The sequence below is a fragment of the Manacus candei genome, unplaced genomic scaffold (genome assembly GCF_025592945.1).
Source record: "Manacus candei isolate 608988 ecotype Guabito, Panama unplaced genomic scaffold, ASM2559294v1 h1tg000018l, whole genome shotgun sequence".
NCBI lineage: Eukaryota > Metazoa > Chordata > Aves > Passeriformes > Pipridae > Manacus > Manacus candei.
In genome coordinates, this window is record NW_026138066.1 from 22,147,776 (window position 1) to 22,166,622 (window position 18,847).

General features: G+C 39.2%; 1 protein-coding gene across 9 annotated transcripts in view; it reads left to right on the plus strand.

Moving 5' to 3' along the window:
- Positions 1–16,804, plus strand: part of LMO3 (LIM domain only 3) — a 146,314-nt gene extending 129,510 nt beyond the window's left edge. For all 9 annotated transcript variants that reach the window (XM_051784504.1, XM_051784502.1, XM_051784498.1 and 6 more), the window contains 2 exons: positions 3,217–3,342; positions 12,361–16,804. In XM_051784504.1, coding sequence (XP_051640464.1) covers positions 3,217–3,342; positions 12,361–12,466 — 232 coding nt within the window. In that variant the 3' untranslated portion in view covers positions 12,467–16,804. The remainder of the gene's footprint in view (positions 1–3,216; positions 3,343–12,360) is intronic.
- The last annotated feature ends 2,043 nt before the right edge of the window (positions 16,805–18,847 follow it).

An 18,847-nucleotide genomic window follows, 5' to 3' on the forward strand; every position in this document is an offset into this window, starting at 1 on the left:
TTGCAGTAAATTAGATCAGATTTCCGCATCTCCGCACTCAGTCTGTGAGCTGACAGTTCAGTAAAATGTTCCCTTGTAAGGTTCACCCTCTTAGGAAAAGGGGCAATAATTCATCATTAGAATTTCAGAGTCCAGGTGTAGATGAAAACTGATGGAGCCTCCAGCGAGGCAGGGAAAGTGCACAGAAGAAGAAAATTTTATCTGAAGCCTAATTCCCTGGTTACAGCAGAGAATAATTAAGATAATATTGCTTCAAGAGTTCTTTAATGATTAAAAATCACATATGCAGAATCCATAAATTGGAGGGCAACAAATTGGAAGGATACAGCGTCAGAGATCTGTTTTGTGCACGTTGTAGTGGGAAGCACACCGGTGGCACAACAGCAGCCCGGGCAGCCACAGGAGACCAGGCCCATTCCAAGGACTTTGTTTAGATGCAACAAATCATTTGTCTGTTATTAACCCAGAGCTTGTAATTATGCAGATTGCCATAGATTTTCCTGGGCCTGGAAGTGAGATTGAGGGTTGTTCACACTATAGCAGGCAGCTCAGGGCTGGCCATGCATTACTGAACTTGCCACATTTATCATGTTGACTGATGGCAGCAGAAGCAGGTCTCAGGTCCCAGTGGTTAATGTAGTGGGTAATTAACTGTCATTTGCCTAGTAATAGGCTGATGATCAATGGTTTGTGTGGAAACAAATTCTAATCAGGTAGCTGATAAATGCTCAGGGAGCGAGAGCAATTGAAATTGGGGGAAACTATGTCCAGAATTTCAAAATGGCATTGTGGGGTTTTTATTATTATTATTAATGGCAGAAAACTATGTTCTTCATATAAACAGCTTTATCCAAAATTAACAATAGCTAATATAAATCTCACATGTTTGTTTTGTGTGTGGTGGGGAAGGACTAACAGCAAGGAGGGCCTCCTTCCCTCTACGTAATTGAAAAATTTTAATGTATCTGGTGCTTAGCTGAAGCAGTTTCTGTGGGGGTCTCTCATTTCAGGACTGCAGAAACCCGCACATAGTGGACTTGGGTGCAGTAAATCTCTGTCCTCCACGGTGCTGAGTGACAATCCCAAATTGTTTCACTGCTCTGCAACATGCCAACTGCAACTCTGGCTGTGATGGGTTCCCCCTTCCTCACGCACACACGCACCTGCAAGGAGGACGTGCCGGTGGAAGGTGACACAGCCTGCACCCAGCACCCTCAGTGGCAAGGGGCTTCAGCTGTGTCTCAGGTGTTCAGCTGTTGCACCTAAACCACCTGAGCATTGAGGGGCTGTCTTATCCCCTCCACTGAGCTTGGAGGCGGTGGGACTGTTCTCATCTTTGTGTTTACACGTTGCTGTTGTGTTCGTGCCTTAAAGTCCGACTCTCCTTTTACTGCAGCCACACAGTAACAGAACAATGTACCTACAGTCTCTAGTACCTTTTGCAGCCTGACCTGCTTTCCTTGTACAACTAAACTACCAGTGTGAAGGAAAACACTTTCCTCCGTGGGTATAGTCATCTTCAACACAAAGCCAGCCCATGACTGGAAGGTGTCTTGCGTCCTTCTTACAGATGAGGAATGGAAATCTGAGTGGGATTTAGATAACCTCAACAAAACCCACACATGATGGAGGTAGAACAGGAACTGAATGTTTTACAAAAGGAATATTTATAATCTTCTTAAATAACCTATGATTTTAGTAATCAGACTTAACAGAAATAGAAGTTGACTTGAGTCATTCTAAGAGGAGCCTTGTCCCAGCATTTCTCCAAGTGATCACAGTAACCAGCATCTCAGACAGGAGGAAAAGGTTCACAACTTTTAAATTAAACAGGCATGTATTTTGTAGGCAGCACACCTTAAGTAGAAGCAGAAGGCAAAAGGATTTAGAATTAAGTAGGCTTGTTGGTAACCCATGCAATTCCATAAAATGGAGGGATGTGATTAAAAAACCTGCGTTCATTTTTATGTTACCAAACTGAATTTTCTACAGAGCACCTTTGAATTCATTAGTTTAGAACTGCTTTTAATTTGGTGTTTCCCTTGAGAGCCATTATATTTTTCTGCTGTCAGCCTGATGTTGAGGGAAAAAAGAAAGCTGGCAGATGTGGCGTTTTCATCTAGTGTGCTTCATAGTTAAAAACTGCATTAACTGCTATGCACAAGCAGAGCATTACTTTTAATAATCCATCACAACTATTAAGTAGTTTAAATAAACTTAGTTTCAAAGATTGCTGCCATGTAGAGCCAACATATTTTTTCTTGTTCATTATAATCCTTCTGTGTCACAAAAGGGTGCATATGTATGTTGGCTTGGGTTTTTTGGTGGTTTTTTTTTTGTTTGGGGGTTTTGGTTTGGTTTTGTTTTTTTTTCTTTTTTTTTAATACACCCACTTGAAAAGTATTGAAAAATCTTTAACAAAGGGAACTTAAAAAAAAAATTCATATAGATGTCTGGCAAAAACAGCATTTCATATTGTTCTTAGAGTATTTTATACTTCTGCTCCTGATGTGACTATATATAGTTTACAGCCTCGTTTACTTTAATGTGCTACCTGAATAACATAATCATAGCAATAACTATGGTATAGGGTTGTAAGGTGCATGAACCACTAATGCTTTCTGACGATCTAAATGACTTGTTCATAAAATGTTCTTTTAATAATAGTGGTAAAGCTTTTAGCACTAGATGTCAAAAATGCGAAGAATGTTGGCTTTTTCAAGTGTTATTTCTTTTCTAGCTAAAGTGTATTTAAATAATAACTAGCACCAAAAGCCAAGGTTATGTGGCTCTGTCCTGCGTGGCAGAATCATAGTAGAAGACTCTTCCCACTTATGCAAACAGCTTAACCTCTGTCTGCACAGTTATGTAACATCCCTAATGTGTTGTTTCTTTTGTTTAGTTTAACAAGATGTTTCTTTTATCAAGAAAGGTCAGTATAACCTGCAGAAGAAAAAAATAACATCACAATAGGTGCAATATTAGTCTGTCAGTACTTCATAAAGCTCTCTTGGGCAAGACTGTGCCTTCGTGTTGTAAATTGGGCAGATTTGGACTATCAAAGACCCGCCTTTCCAAAAGGAGGTGTGCTGGGAAGTCAATCAAAGACCAGGTTGAGGGGAAAAAAAAAATTAAAAATTCAAAAAAATAAAATGTGGAGCAGGTTTCCTTTTCAGTTAAGCATCTTCAGGAATATATTTCTTTCTGTATCTCCAGGTTATTTGGCGTTACAGGAAACTGTGCTGCCTGCAGTAAGCTCATACCTGCTTTTGAGATGGTGATGAGAGCAAAGGACAATGTTTATCACCTGGACTGTTTTGCATGTCAGCTTTGTAATCAGAGGTAAGAGAATTTCTTGGGTCTGTTCCATAAGCTAAGTGCTAATTCAGCACTGGTGTGGTCATATATTCCAGAGAAGAGGAAACATCCACCAGCAGTGGAAACCCAAGACTGAGAGTAAGACCTGGATACTTTTCCTGGGACTGATGCAGAACATTTTTCATGACCTTGGCCAGAAAACTTTTTGTGCCTCAAATCCCGCATCAATAAAAAAGAATAATGTTACTTCCTCTCCTTCAAAAGACTGTCTGTCAAGTTTAATTAATTAATATTTATAAAGGTCTTTGAGATCCTTTTCTGCAGAAGAGTATAGCAGTACCATTTGTCATTATTGCATTAATTTCACTTAATTCTTCATTTTATCACATGTATTTATTTTAAAGTGCACATTGTTTCTTCCCATTGCCAGAACTGTAATCATTTAAATTTAAAAGATGTTGTTCCCACCATTTCCTCTGTAGCAGCATTGGACCTCTTATAGACCTATTTTTCATTTCCATATCCTAACTGTAGGTAATAAAAATCTCAAGGATCCAAACCCGACACTTTGTTCTGAAGCATTGCCCATGTGGCACAGCTGGAGAACAAATGTAAATAATGGTAAAATTGTAACAACTGATTTTTTCATAGGGGAATGCAACCAAATTTATACCAAATACTCTCAGAATGGTGGCCAAATCCTGTCAGAGATTTCACCGAGAGCTCCATTTCTGACTCCACGAGAGCTGCTGGCAGCTTTGCCAGTGACTTCTATCAGGTCTAGGAACTGAGAGAGCCAATTATGTTCCTCTCCTTAATGTCCCTATTATTTTCAGCTATTTTTCAGTTATTACATGATCCTATTTAGCATTTTATGGCATTCATATTTTTTTCAGTTTCAGGTGGGAAGAAACACAAGATGTACATTTCTAGGGAGGTAATAAAAAATTAGGAAGATAACCCTCTAACACAACAAAGTTAGACACAGCTCTAAATAAGCTTTCTTAACTCACCTTGTCCTGCAGTTTATTATTTTTTAACACTGTAGTCATTTAAAAATCAAACATCCCTAAAGAACCGTAAAATGTACAGCTGCTAATAAGTGTAGCACACTACAATTATGCTCTTTAAAAAAAAGCCAAATTGACCTTTTTCATCATGTTGCATGGGAAATTAAAATACCAGGCAAGTAATAACTGCCGCTTAAACTATATAATAATGCAAAGTAATTATAGGTTCTAATGCTATTTAAAGTCCTATATCAATTTTGTCTTGCTACAGAAGTAAGAAACTCTATTCTGAGCAAGGCAGACAGAGGCTCCCATAGCACCCATTCAAGAAAGACACACACACTCTCCTAGGTTTCGTTTCTTAAGGCCTTCACATCCCTGTTTTTTTCCAAAGCATGGTTCTAGTATCATTATTAAAGCCCCTAATATATTTCTGTTGTTCGCTTCATTTATTACATGCCATAATGGGCCTGCATATCTTTAGTGTTGGTTATGCACAATTAGCACTTAGTTATTGTCTTGTCACTTCAGCCCATACAAGACAAACTTCTTTAATGTAAGAAGTCAGCTAATCTTCATCAGTCAAGCAAAGCAGACAATGTTTGTTAGCCAGAGTGCAAAAGATTTTCATCATAGTTAGCACTCATGGATCTGAGGAAGTGAAATTTCTTTTTTTCTCCCCCCTCTCCTCCCCCCCCCCCCAAAAAAAAAAGGCACAGCTGTTGTAATTATTTTAATATTCCTCTTCTGCCATTCCAATTGTGGACTAATGTACAAATTCACTGCAGCTAATACACATTGTACTGGGCTTTGGGGCCACTGACCCCCTGGAAAAGTGCTGTGAGGTGCTCCTGAAATGGAGCTTTACTGGGATATTTAATAGTTCTTGACCTCATGATTCCTGAGCCTTCAATCTAGTCTTTTATTTTATTTTTACTTTGTAGTTTGGGCAAAGGGTTGCTGAAATAGTATTAAGGTGTCTTAGACTAAAACAAAACCATCAATTTACCTGAAATACACTGTTCATCTAGTGAAAACAGGGTGTGGTTCCAGAAGTTCCAAAGAATTTCAGAAATTCTCAGAAGTGACCCTAATCCTGATTATATTGCAATAGCTATCATGAAGCCTATTAAAGCAGACTGCCTATAGGGTACCTATCTTCCTCACAATTTGGAGCTAGCGGCACTCTGAAGAATTAATTTTGTTGTTTTCTTACAATAAATCCTATTTCATGGATGCTCCAACATAGCTCTTCTGCGGTTCCTATGGCAAAGCATCCCACTGACTACATTCTCCCATTAATAAATATCTTCAAATCTTTTGTTTTTCATCATTTGTGTAGCAATAAAACCCTGAAATGCTAGACACCTGACGCATCACCCATTTTGGAGTTTTTTACATCTACTATGAAACCTCTTTCTTTTTTCTTTTAAACTGAATAATCTTGTCAGTCACCATGTCACTAATAATTTCTATTGTCCTTCTTAGGATCCTTTTTTCTTCTTCTAGTTATGCTAAACAAAATCAAACAGTGGATTCTGAGTAAGGATGAGTTTATATAACAGTTCAACTTTATTGAAAGTTAAACTTCTGCGCCTTCATATGCAGAATAATGTTATTGAGAGTCTTTAGGTTTGCTCTTTCCTTTCACTTCAGCCACTAATTCCACTAATCCAGAATTTATTTATTGAAGAGAACATTTTTATTTATAAACACATCAGCAATGACCAAAAATTACCAATGGATGTAGCAAGGCTCACCAGCTATTGCAAGACCTGTATGTTTAGCCATATTCCCCAATTTCACATTCTCTTCCCCCATTCAATTTAAAATCCTTTGGGTCATTCTCTACAGTAGTTCTGCAGAGTATATAATGCTCTTTTTTTGGTTCCACATTTCACTTTCAGTTATCAAATATCATTTAGGTTTTTCCCTGACAGAACATATGCAACGTTCTTGAGCATCCAGAGTTGTTTCTTCAGTTTGCATTACTTTGTCTTTGCCAACACTGAATTTCTTCTGACTTTCTGTGCCCAGTTGCTCCTTCCAGTCCCTCCTGCCATCCAAGCTAGCTAATAATTATATTAACACTGATGCTTGGGGCAGCCCATTCTTCAGGCTTGCTATTGCATGACCCTCACATTCCTACCCTTTAAATAGTTGATCCTGACCCAGTGAGAGAGATGCCTGCCTGGTTTTGCCTAGTGCTTTTGTGAAAGATTTGGTATTTTTTCTGCTTTTGTGTACAACTTCACTGTTTGCTTTTTTAGTTTCGAGTACCTACAACTCACCATCTAGAGCAAGTCTCAGTGTGGATGGTAGCTAGACCCCCTTGGTTTCGGGGGACTTTTGTTTGGGCCATGAACTCCAGCTCTGAGCTGAGTCATGACATGCCTGTCTCCTCTTATTGGCCTCCTGAACCTGACATTTGCAGAGTGAGGAGAAAGAGGCATTGTCTCACATACTGTATTCCAAGAAGAAAGACTGTAGACAGAGGCAGCCTGAAAGAGATCTCCTGAGCCACCAAGCCTAGTCCCCTGATGTCAGATAGGCACTGTCTCCTATTTTTTCTTTCATAAAGCTATTCAGCCTTGAGATCTAATTGCTCCATCAAGCCAGTTGTTGAGATATTTCCCTCATTTTTTTCTTGATACTGATGCTTACAGCTGTAGCAATTTTGTGAATATTAAGCTCTGTTCATAGCCTAAAGGTTTTAGCATCCTCTTATCTCTCATGTCTCTGTCCAGCTTACTCCTAATTTGAAGTTTTTCCATCACCTAAATGCCCGCAGAGCTTAGTGACAGTCATCTTAATGGTGTGAGTGTTCCCCTTTCTTCTCTGCAAACATATTAAACTTCTCCTCAGAAGCCGCTCACCTTATATTGACAGGAGCTTCAATACACTTAATTTCTGCAGAAAATTTAAAGGGGGGGGAAAAAAAGGAAACCACTGGAAAAAATAAACTTGTAAACAGACACTGCCATTCACACTTTGTCAGGTTGCATGTGTGTGACTAGCAAAATGGAGTGGAAAATCTTACAAGTGGGCTCAGCTGTATCTTTGCCTGACACTTTTGACTACAGCAATGATGTCAGTCTGCCTTCGGCTTTCCCACTTTCCCGAGTTTATGTCTCCTTCCTTTCACTCTCTGTCGGCATCTTTAGCAGCTTGTTCCATATTTCTGAGATATTTTCTCTCTGCCGTTTGAAGTCAACTCAGGGTATGGTTTAAAACCCCCATCTGCTGTCACTGAGAGGTGTTTAAATCTACAGTTCTACCCTTCTGTCTGAAATAGCCTTTATTTTTAATGGGAACTGGACTGAAAATGGTTACACACTCATTCAAATCGCTGTCCTGATGTAGCTGTAAACACCTCCAGTATAAACTGTTAAATGCCCACACAATGCTGCCTTTGTTCTCTGTCAAGTGGGGAGGAGGGAATGCAATTCCAGGGGCATCCTTATTTCAAACACCTGTACCAGATTTTTTTCATGAGTGGTCATTTTATAAATTCTGAAGGCCTGAATACTGCTCATTTTCATTGAGTGTCTCTAAATTTAGAATAAAAATTAATACATTGTCCATACCTGTTGTTTAAAACATAGTAAATGAAAAACATACCACTTTGAGATTTGTCATTATGAGTTGAGCTGGGATTCTGCGTGTTCGTGCACTCCATCGTACTGGTGAAAATGTACAGACCCAGGCACAGATCATATTTTCCAGACTTTGAAATGGGCATTTTGACAGAACCCCAGAATTAGTAAACCAGAGGTGTGGACTGATGAACTGTCATGTTAAAGGGTGGCTTAGTTCTCTTAGTGATGCAGAGTAATGTTAGTGTGAGTTATAATGGAAACGCAAAGAAACTTTAAAAATAAAGAGGAAAGGGGAAAAGCAGAGGACAAGTTACATCACTGATTGCAAAAAGCAGAAGGGAAGGGTGTGGGTGTGGTAAGTCTGAGATTCCTTTATCTTTGAGGAAATCAATTAAATGCTTACAGATTTTGTTTCTTTCTACAACAAAGATCTGACTTAACCAGAGGAGACACACACACAGCCATCTTTGTTCACAGCAATATTCCTCTCACTTTCTTAAGAAACCTTCAGTACCTTGACATGCATCTTCTGCATCAGAAAAGATGACAGACAGCAGTGAGATCTCCTTAAATATCTGTTCTGAACAATGAAAGAGCTATTTCTCAAAATGGGAGTTTTATACTTCTTGTGATTAGTCTAGATGCACCTTCCCCTTCCAAACAAGGTGATAACAGAGGTCATTTTGTAATATAAATGGCCTTCCTTTTGCCATTGTAAAATACGACAGGAGTTCTAGGATGTAGGTTAATTATAATGGTCATTCTACTAATGTCACAGTCGTGTCAAAAGTACTATTATCAATTTATGGTGGTAAGTCCAATCTGGCATGTTAATGCAGCCTATTGTATATTCTTTCCCGTTCATCTTGCATGCCTATTAAAGAAATTGGGTGAGAGTTTTAGGGAAGGCTGAAGACTACCATCTGCCTGCTAGAAGAGTAATAGTCTTGCCTAATTATATACTCCTAACACAGTGGCATCTTAATATGCTCCTTGACTCCATTTGGTATACATGTCCAAATTGTGCCCTGATTTACATCCTATGCCGATTCTGTAAAAAAACCCCAACCTTAGTGGAAAGATGCATTTACCCTTCCATTCAAAGCTAAGCTGGGTTTAAATCTTAGAGTGTGTAAAACCAGTCTGCAGTAGTTATAGATTTAGCTCTTTCACTTCAGAGGAGGCTAAATCTGTTTTTGAGAGTCAAATAAGGTTGAAAGTGTGAATGGACAGAATTTGTCATACTTCATCTGCCTGCTTGCTTTGTCTCGTTGTACCTGGGAGCTAACATGCCACCATTACAGGTTTTTCACCTGGTGCTTACCTCTTTGTCACCTAATGAGTGCACAATTCACACATTTATTACTCAGGGGCCAGCACGAGCCTCACCGTCAGTCTTTGCCAAATGCGTTTCAGTCGCTGAACTTGCACCGCATGAAAACAGTTGCAGAATTTGGACCACAATTATTGCAAGTAACAGGTTTCCCCCCAGGCACGAAGGATCATCTGGGTGAACCCAGAGGATGTCTTACCATGCAGACAGACCCCAACCCCACAGGTTATCAAAAACCAAGCGTGTCTAGACAGGCCACTGGCAGCCTCTCCACAAGACAGCTGTACACTTGGAAGGTAAATGATTTGTGGAACTGTGTATGTTTAAAGCCATTCATGCATAAAGCTGTCAAATGCCACGTAGACACAGGTAGAGCATTTCTGGCTCGACATATTAACACTGCACAAGCAAAAGGCATTGACAGTTTTTATTAGGAAAGGCATCCTGACACCCCCATGTAGCTGGTGCAGTTTAATTCCAACTGTGTCACTTCTCTGAGGGCTGAGAAACAAAATCCTCCAGCCAGGATTTTGCAACATTGCAGGAAGTCACACGTGTGAGTAGTGCCGGGCAAGTGAATTGCACTTAAGCAGCGTCTTTTTCGTTTGCTAAATATTTTAAACAAATTAGCCTGCTAAGCTTTTTATTACTCTGGAACACAAAGGAATACATAGCTGAATAACGTTAACAGTTCAGAGTTAGGGTTTTCTGCTGGATGCAGAGGTGGTTTTGTCTCCCACTGGTGACTGACCCAGCAGGAGAGACACCTTGCTGTGCAGTAACCCTCTGATGTGGTGGGCACTGCCAGCCTGGCAGCTCCTGCTCAGTCTCCATCATTAATTCGTGGGCAAACTGTAGCAGAGTGACTGATTTGTCACAATACAATAACTTTCCCTGATTTTAGTCCATATTAATCCGTATGTTTATTTAAGAGAAACTAAGAAGGAGTGGGCTTAGGGGTTCTTTGTTGTAGTTAAATATTACTTCTTTGGGAAAAATAAATTTACATATGGGTACTAGTTAAGACTCTTTTACTTAATCTTGTGAGATACACTAAAGAATTTTTTTTGGCATTGCTGTCAATGGACGAAATTACAAAAGACGGGAACTAGAAAAAATGCCAAAGAACAGCTTTTCTGCATGAGTTCTACATTTCAACATAGCTGCTCAAAATCATTTGTGTTGTTAGTAGTCTGGTACACCAGGATTGGGGTGAGAAGAATAACAGGAACCTTTAAATTCTGTAAAAGAGTCTTGACCACAAATAAGTTAAAGATTTCGGGATCATTCCCTAATCTTTATTTTCAATCATCGTCATCAGCAGGCAGTAATCCTACAGAAAAAAAAAGTCCACAAATAAACAAACCAATTTTCCTTTAAGAGCAAAGCTAATTCTTTTCAATCCACTTTTTTATTACACTATTTTCCCTCTATCTATTTAGCTAGCATAAGGATAAATTTCCAAAGCTACCCAGTTGGAAAATAAATGGGTTCACTGTTTGTCTAGCATTCCAATCTTCACAAATGTAAATCAGTCCAACTGCTACTCATTTAAACCTCCAACTTCACAAAACATTAAAGGACTGCTTTCCATACACAATTTAATCTGTGACAATTCACCAAGATTTCTGCTTGAACATCATTAGAGATTGACTCTCCCATAAAGACAGACCACTATCAGAGGTCAGGTGGGTCAACCTGTGTCATCTACGGAGTTTTACTGGGTCAACTACAGTAGGCACCATTGTTTGAAGGTTAAATTGTTACAATTAAATACATATACAGCTATTCCCACAGCTACTCTGCTGTTAAATCTACCGTAAACAACGCAAGCATTTATATCTGACCCTAATTGTGTCCAAGATGTCACCATTTGGAAATTATACAAAAAAGGACATTATAATCCATTACACATTAAACAATACTTTATGTAGTGAGATCCATAATTAGCTGGTAGAGGCTGGTTTCATTTATTCACATCAGTGTTAAGGGGTTCATTTAGGTTACTTTCTTTCATTTTAATTGGAATAATGCGAGCAGTGCCTCCCAATATATTTTATAGCTGGAGAGTTCACTATAAACAAAGGCATGTAACCCTGCCAAGGCAGTCACTAGGGAAACGTTTTCTCTGTGTTGGCCCTATTCACTTATTTCCTAAGTATCTTCAAGAAGACTGGCTTTGTCAAGGGGAAGGGTTGAGGGCATGTCAGGGAAGAGCCTTCTTAAATTCAAGTATACTGCTTAGCTGGGAAATCCTACTTTACTTGAAGTTTGAAGCCAGCCAGCCAGGAGCATTAACATTATGTGACTTTCCTAGTCATCAGAGAAAATCAAATGAAATCTCTCAGAAGCGTTTTGTAGCAATCAGATCATTCTGATGCACGTAATAGTATAACAAGGTAGGTACACTGATACCACAGGAGAGAGAGTAGTTAGCTGTGTAACTAAATTTATCATCAACTCCTACAGGAAAAAGAAAAGGTTTCTCTGCATGGCTGTGTGCTCCTGGTTTGCACCACAATATATGTAAAAGTTGTGTGCTAGGAACGGTTCTCAGAACCACCACTTTAAATCGAATCTAGCGAAATATCCAACCGGAATGTAAGGAGAAACTCACTGGCACACCCTCACAGGGCAAATATAACGTGTCTCAGGCAAGCTTTCTACTGCATATGATCACTTTGTTTTCTTTGCTTTTCTTCTGATTTGTACGAAAGCGAGACATGTACTTTTCGCTCAGCTCAGTAGCCTGGGATATTTGTTGTGTTTTGTCTGCGTGCCAGCGACCCGATCCAAGACTCCCACAGTCTTCGGTAGGCTTTGAATGAAGTCTTTGGCCAGGGAAGCAAAAGTGCTCGACTGCACTAGGTTTTGCTGAAAGCACAGGATTAATTCTGGTACCAGAGCAACTCCTCTGCTGGGCTTTCACACACGTGCACCCGTCTGTGTGTGCTGTACAGACAGCAGTGGCGTGAGCCGGGCAGTGCAACAAACCCACAAACACAGGCTGTACCATCCTTATGTGTAAGATCATATCACACCGTTCATCCTCAGACTATATCTCTTCTTTTTTTTTTTCTCTTTGTTGTTGTAATTTCAGATTTTGTGTTGGAGACAAATTTTTCCTGAAGAACAACATGATTCTCTGCCAGACAGACTATGAGGAGGGTTTAATGAAAGAAGGTTATGCGCCCCAGGTTCGCTGATTGGATGCCACACCACTAAGAATAAAAAGCACTATGTTCTTTTATCTTTTTTGCTCAACATGTATATAAGAAATGACACAGGAACCTACTGAATAGCATAGATATAGGGAGACTGAATGGTTGCGTGACATAAAAGGTGGACTGCATCTGTATGTAGTGAAAATTGCTCCAGTTCAGAGTTGAATGTTAATTAAAAAAGTACTGTACATACAGCTGGATTCTTTTTGCTTGCTCTTGGGGGTTTTTGTTTGTTTGGGCTTTTTTGTTTCTTTTTGTGTCACTTGGCATGAGATGTTTATTTTGGACTATTGTACATAATGTATTGTAATATTTGAAGCACAAATGTAATACAGTTTTATTGTGTTACCATTTGTGTTCCTGTTTGCTTCTTTGTATTGTTGCATTTAGTACAATCAGTGTCTAAACTTACTGTATATTTATGCTTTCTGTATCTACCAGCTATTTTAAATGAGCTGTATCTTTCTAGTAAAAAGCATTAAAGAGCAAATCCCAACCATTATGCTACACTTAGAGCTTAAGAATACTGTTTACATTAAAACTATTTAGAAAATTAATAACTAGCAGCACGTGCTGCTAATGATGCTATGGTTAAGGGTCTATCAGCACTTCTGTTATAAGCCTCTATTTTTCAGGGGTTAAGCATCTGCTGTTTAATTGCATAGATTTTCCTCAAAGAGCACTTTTATTTTACTACAAAATTTTGAAAAGCAAATCTGACTGGTTTGGGATATATTATAAAAGGTGCAAAAGTTAATGATTTTGGGTGCTGCTTTTGCACCCTGTAGGCATTCCAAATGCCTGGATTTGATTTTTAATTTAGCTGGAAATTAAGCCCTAATGCAAACCAGTGCCTCTGGGTATCTTATTTTTTATATATATATAAATATATATATATGTTATTTTCTGAAATTATTTAGTTTGGGGGCAGGGGAAAGGAAAGGGAGAAGACTTCTGTTTATATACATTTTAAAAAATTCTTAAAATTTGACAGGTCTCTCTCTCCCTCTCTCTGTTTCCTTTTTCTCTTCTTTTCTTTTTCTTTTTTTTTTTTTTTTAATCAGGGCTTAACCCTAAAGTTTTCTGGGGCTGTGTGCTCAACAAACCCTGGAAAAAAGTGAAAGTAGAAGGCACTGTAAACAGCCCCCTCTGAGGGTCTATTTACATTAAAGAAATGACCCTGAGCTGACACTAGGAGAGTGACTGGTTACTAATTACCCATCTCAGTGAAAGCTGAAGGTAATTTAAATGCTGATGTGGATGGGACAAAACTTTGCAATACCAATACAGAACGGGAGAGTTACCTCTCTCGACTGCATAGGTACTTTGCTGTCCATGTCAACGTCCTACAGGTTTGTCCCATCAATACTGGCAATTAAAATCCTTTAGGCAGAGGTGAAATCCCTGCTGACAGCTCCTGTTGGCAATCAGTCCATTTTGTAAGAGAGGTGGACCTCTGTTTTTAAAGCCATGAAGCTATTGCATCAGCAGGATGTCCCCAAGTGCTCGTGCCCTGACAGAGCTTACAGGTGTTTAGCAAAGGAAGGCAGGATGAATGTGTAAAAAGCTGTTAAATACATAATTAATTCTTGTCTGTTTGTCACTGTAATCTGGCTCGCTGGAAAAACAACCTGTATTAAAAGAAAAAACAAAACAAAAACACCCAAACAACAAAACAGTATTAAGAAAAAAATATACATGAAACCGACTATACCCTATGTTGTTATGAAGCTGAGCTCTTGTTTTAATTTAGATTGAGAACACTCCTCTCTGCTCAAGTTGAGTGCTGTCCTTCCCTGCTCTTCCTGTCCTATTGCTCATTCCAACATGTTTTTCCTGGGGATGATGAAAGAAACTTTGTAATGCAGTGGGGTAATTCCTCTAGTGTATGTTATGAGTACACTGCACAGTGGCTTGACTTAGAAATGGATATTTAGTTCTAATGACTATTGTTACAGTGTGGTTTTGTTTCTGGCTGTGAACCCTTTTAAAAATAAGCATGGCTTATAAAACTTGACTTTGACTCATACAGGACCAGTAAGAAATGCAATGACTCCTCAAGCTGTTATTGCTAATTAGACAAAATAGCTCCACATAGCTTTTCAAATTAAATTTGGCCCTCTTTTGTGGACTTTTTTCCTTCCTAACCTTGAGCACAAGTCTCTTTTCCACTCCTTCCACAGTCCCTTAATGTCTTTGGGATAACGAAGCAGTTGGTGTCAGAGGTATTATTAGGCTCTTCCAGATCTACTTCAGTGCAATAAACAAGCTGTCCTTTCCATAAAGGTCAGGATGGACAGAAAGGGAAGAATCATAGTATCTTATTTTGAGTCCAATTTCAATTTTCTCCTCCAGCCTCTCTTGGGTCTTTCTGTTTGAAGTCAGAAAGATATCTCTTCTGATTTCCACTAGTAGACTGCAGAATGGATAGAAATCCCTGGTTCAGCAACAGGGCCGGAGAAGAGGAAAGAAGGGACTTGGGTTATGGCTTTGACTTCCTGTAAGCTTGGGCAAGTCATTCAACTTCTCTGTGCCTCATTTGTCCCTGTCTGTCAAATGGGGCCAGTGCATACACTGCCTTTGTAAAGCATTTTTGGCTCTTCAGGAAAGCAAGAGCCGTGCATGCAGGTGTTACAGGCAGCATTAGGACATCACGGGAGAGGAGGAGCATTCACAGTGGGTAACCACAGATCTGAGAGCACCAGAACCAACTAAACCTGTGGAAGGCTTTGTTGGGGGCGATGGCAACTACACACTAACAGTGCTGTAAATGCTAAAGTGCTCTCTCATTAACACAAAGTGCCACTGCTCAGCTCTCTGTAGACTAAATTAAGACAGTGCAATGGGAAAATAGTGGTTTGTTATAACATGCCATGTTGCTCATATGTGCATGTGTGTGTTTTGTAACATAGGCCAAAGTGCAGAAGAGGAAGGTGGTCCTGCTATGGAGAAATAAAACAGTCTCACCATTCTATCAACCTTACCTGATGTAAGGAAAAGGAAATATTGATATACACATTTGCAGTGCTGCAATGGTATGGCACTGCTTTCAGCACTTTAAGCTCATATATCTTATTCACATACATATCTAAAATTTGTATGTAAAGGATACAGTATAAACTTAGATTTGATGTAGGTCAAAGATAAATCACACATTTTCCTGTATTTCAAACTTCCATCTTGCCTGGCTGTTAAAATAATAACTGGGAGTTGAAATATTTAGTGGAAACATTTACAACTCCAATAAAGTATAAGAACATAAGACAACACTGAAGAGAGATTATCTGCTAGGCCACTTTATTGATCTTTTTGACAGAGGCCTAGACCATTCTTTTGGGTTGCTTTTAGTTATCTGCTTTGGTTCTTCTTCTCCATCACTGTCTGTGTCAACATGCTCTGTCTGCATAGAGCAAAATGTTCTGCTAGTGACCAGTACTCAGTGTATGCTCATTTGCCAGGCAGGAATGCTTCCATTTGTGTCTCCCATCTTTAGGGTATTTTATCTCAATATGTACAAATATCTAAGTTTAGCCAGACAAAAATAATAATAATAACAATAATTTAAAAAAAAAAATCTACTATTCTTGGGTGGCTGGTGTTTGAGCCACATGGAAAAGTGCAAATTATCAAACCTAGATTTTCAACTGCAAAAAGCTCTTCTGACAACCGTAACCTGCTGTGTCTGTTATCTGCCACTACTGGTGATGAACCAAGACAGCCTGGATTTGGCAGAAGCAGTGACCAGGGCTAAAACTTGATCTGTTTCATAATTGTGGTTTTATATTTTTGGTTTTGGTTTTTTTTTCTAAGCACACCTTCTTCTGTTTTCTTATCCTCCCAAGATGCTCAAATTTTTGCTCATGTAATGTAAATAAAGGAAAATCATCCAACAACCCCTGAAACGTTCCTAATTGCCTACATATGAAATGACTTGAGGAAAATAAACTGAAAAGTGGTCAGTGAGAAGGGAAACTGTGGGGAAAAGAAACAAACAGGGACTGTGGTAAGGTTTCGCCTGTATAGACTTTAAAGTACTTTAAAGGCTTTTTTCAACGTAATATGCAGCAGCTTCTTATAATTTTCTCAGCAGTAGGTAGTTTACAGTCATCGGTACCTAGAACAAATCTTGTCAAAAATGAAGGTCTGTAGTGATTGCTGGGTATAATTTTATACATTTAGCTGATTTTACTGAAAGCTTCCACTGTGCTGCTGTTGTCAGACTAAATTATCAATTTAGCCATTTGTTGTTTAATGAATAAAAGCTCCTATGGCATTGGAGATGTTGTGGTTTCAATAAAGCAAAAGCTTTAACAACTCAAACTACAGAAAGTAAAGTGTGTACTCTATATAAGAACAGTGTTTTTATTCTTTTAAATACCACTTTAGAGAAAAAAAGCCAATTACATATTCACTTAACACATTTCTCCTACTTCAGGCCAATGATGCAGACCAAACCTGTTTACTGTTCAGTACCTTGCAAAAGGAAACCAAAATACAATATGTGCAAGGTAATAGGCCATTAGCACAAACATGCTCCCAGTAAAAATCTTTTGTGTAGGCACCTTTTAGAAGCTGCCAATTGTGGGTGAGAGAAAGGAAATGATTTTAATACTATTTAAGGCATTAAAAGCTGAAGAGTATCTGTTTAAAGCCTTAAAGTAAGAGCTGCATGTATCTAATACCTTTCAAAATGCCCTTCTGCTGATTTATATTCATCCTGAACCTGCTAATAATGAGTGTACATAAGCAAATACCATCTTCCACCTATTCAGCATGTCATTGATATGAAAGCCCCAGAAAATATCTCACGTAATCAGTGTGTTCAGAGAGTTATCTAGCACAAATTACTCATTAACTCAATAGCACATAATAAAAAAGAACATCAATTAATTAATGAGTCACCCTCAGATCACTTTGATTACAACACAGCTCTGTTGAAACAGCAGTTATAAATGGGGCTGCCTCTCTTTATTCATTGTTTGCAATTGGCCCATTATTTTGCAGAGACCAGTGTCATATTTAACACATGCCTGCAGGTAATTGTGTGATAAGTTTCATAAATGAAGATGCAGAGGGAGAACATGGAGTCTCTTGCTCTGCAGCTGAGTCTGAAAATGCAGGAATCCACCTCACCTCCTGCAACCTGCCAAGCCAGCAGACCCCTCTGCAGTGGCCACAAGGCCAGCCTGCCTCCTGACTACAAGGTCCTAGTGACAGGACAACACTCAGAACCAGTCATACTTAGCTCTATCTTAATCTAAAGATCTCAAAGCCCTGGGCAAACACTTTTGATTTGGGCCTCCCCCCTCTGTGGATGTCAGTCTCTTCTCCCAAGCATCAAGCAACAGGACGAGGGGAAACGGCCTCAGGTTGTGCCAGGGGAGGTTTAGATTGGATATTAGCAAAAATTTCTTCACTGAAAGGATTATCAAGTACTGGAAGAGGTTGTCCAAGGAAACGGTGGAGTCACTGTCCCTGAAGGTATTTAAAAGATGTGTGGGTGTGGTGTTTTGGGATATGGGTCAGTGGTGGATGCAGCAGTGCTGGGTAACAGTTGGAATCAATGATCTTAGAGTTATTTTCCAGCCTAAAATGTCCTTGTGAACAGGCCACATTGCTGTTATTTCACTTAGAAGAACAGGGAGCCAGGGAGATAAGTGGGCTGCCCAAGGTCAAGCAGCTGCATTCCTCGAACCCCACTGTTAGCATGACTTGTAAGACCTCACACAGCCACCCCATCCTGGGCCTTGCCAAGATAGGTTCCAGTGCCACGCTTGGAGCAACACATGCAAACTGCTCTTCCATGCTCAGGGATGGACTGAGGAGCAGGGAAATGCTGAACATCCAAAGCTTCATTGTGGTGAACTGTGCTTGGTGAATATGAGCCGGGGAGGCTAGTGAGGAGGGCTGGTTGGTTGGGTATTTTTTTTTAAGTTTTTTAGAGGAAAGATGAATGAAAGAACACAAAGTCACCACCTAGAGTTCCTAAACTATCTTGGTTAAATGCCATTCCAATAAGCGTATAGTGTAATTATAACAGTTCCCTTAGGTAAGTAAGAAACATCTGTTAGTAACACATAGCAGGTGTTAGCAATTACACATACTGATTTTTTTAAAGTGTTTTTAATTAAAAAGAATTCTGTTTTCTGAAAAGGAAAGCACGGTAAGTCCAAACAAGCTTTTGTTTGCGCGGCTCTAGATCATGTAATATGCAAAACGATAAAGGCAAAACCAACTGAAATTAGCAAGAGTTTGCACGTTTGACTCCAGTTTATTGCAATCAAAACCAAATTGGGCTTCACTGCATCACTGCAAAGCATACAAACATTAGTATTCTAAGCAAGGTCTCGTCAAATGTATGAA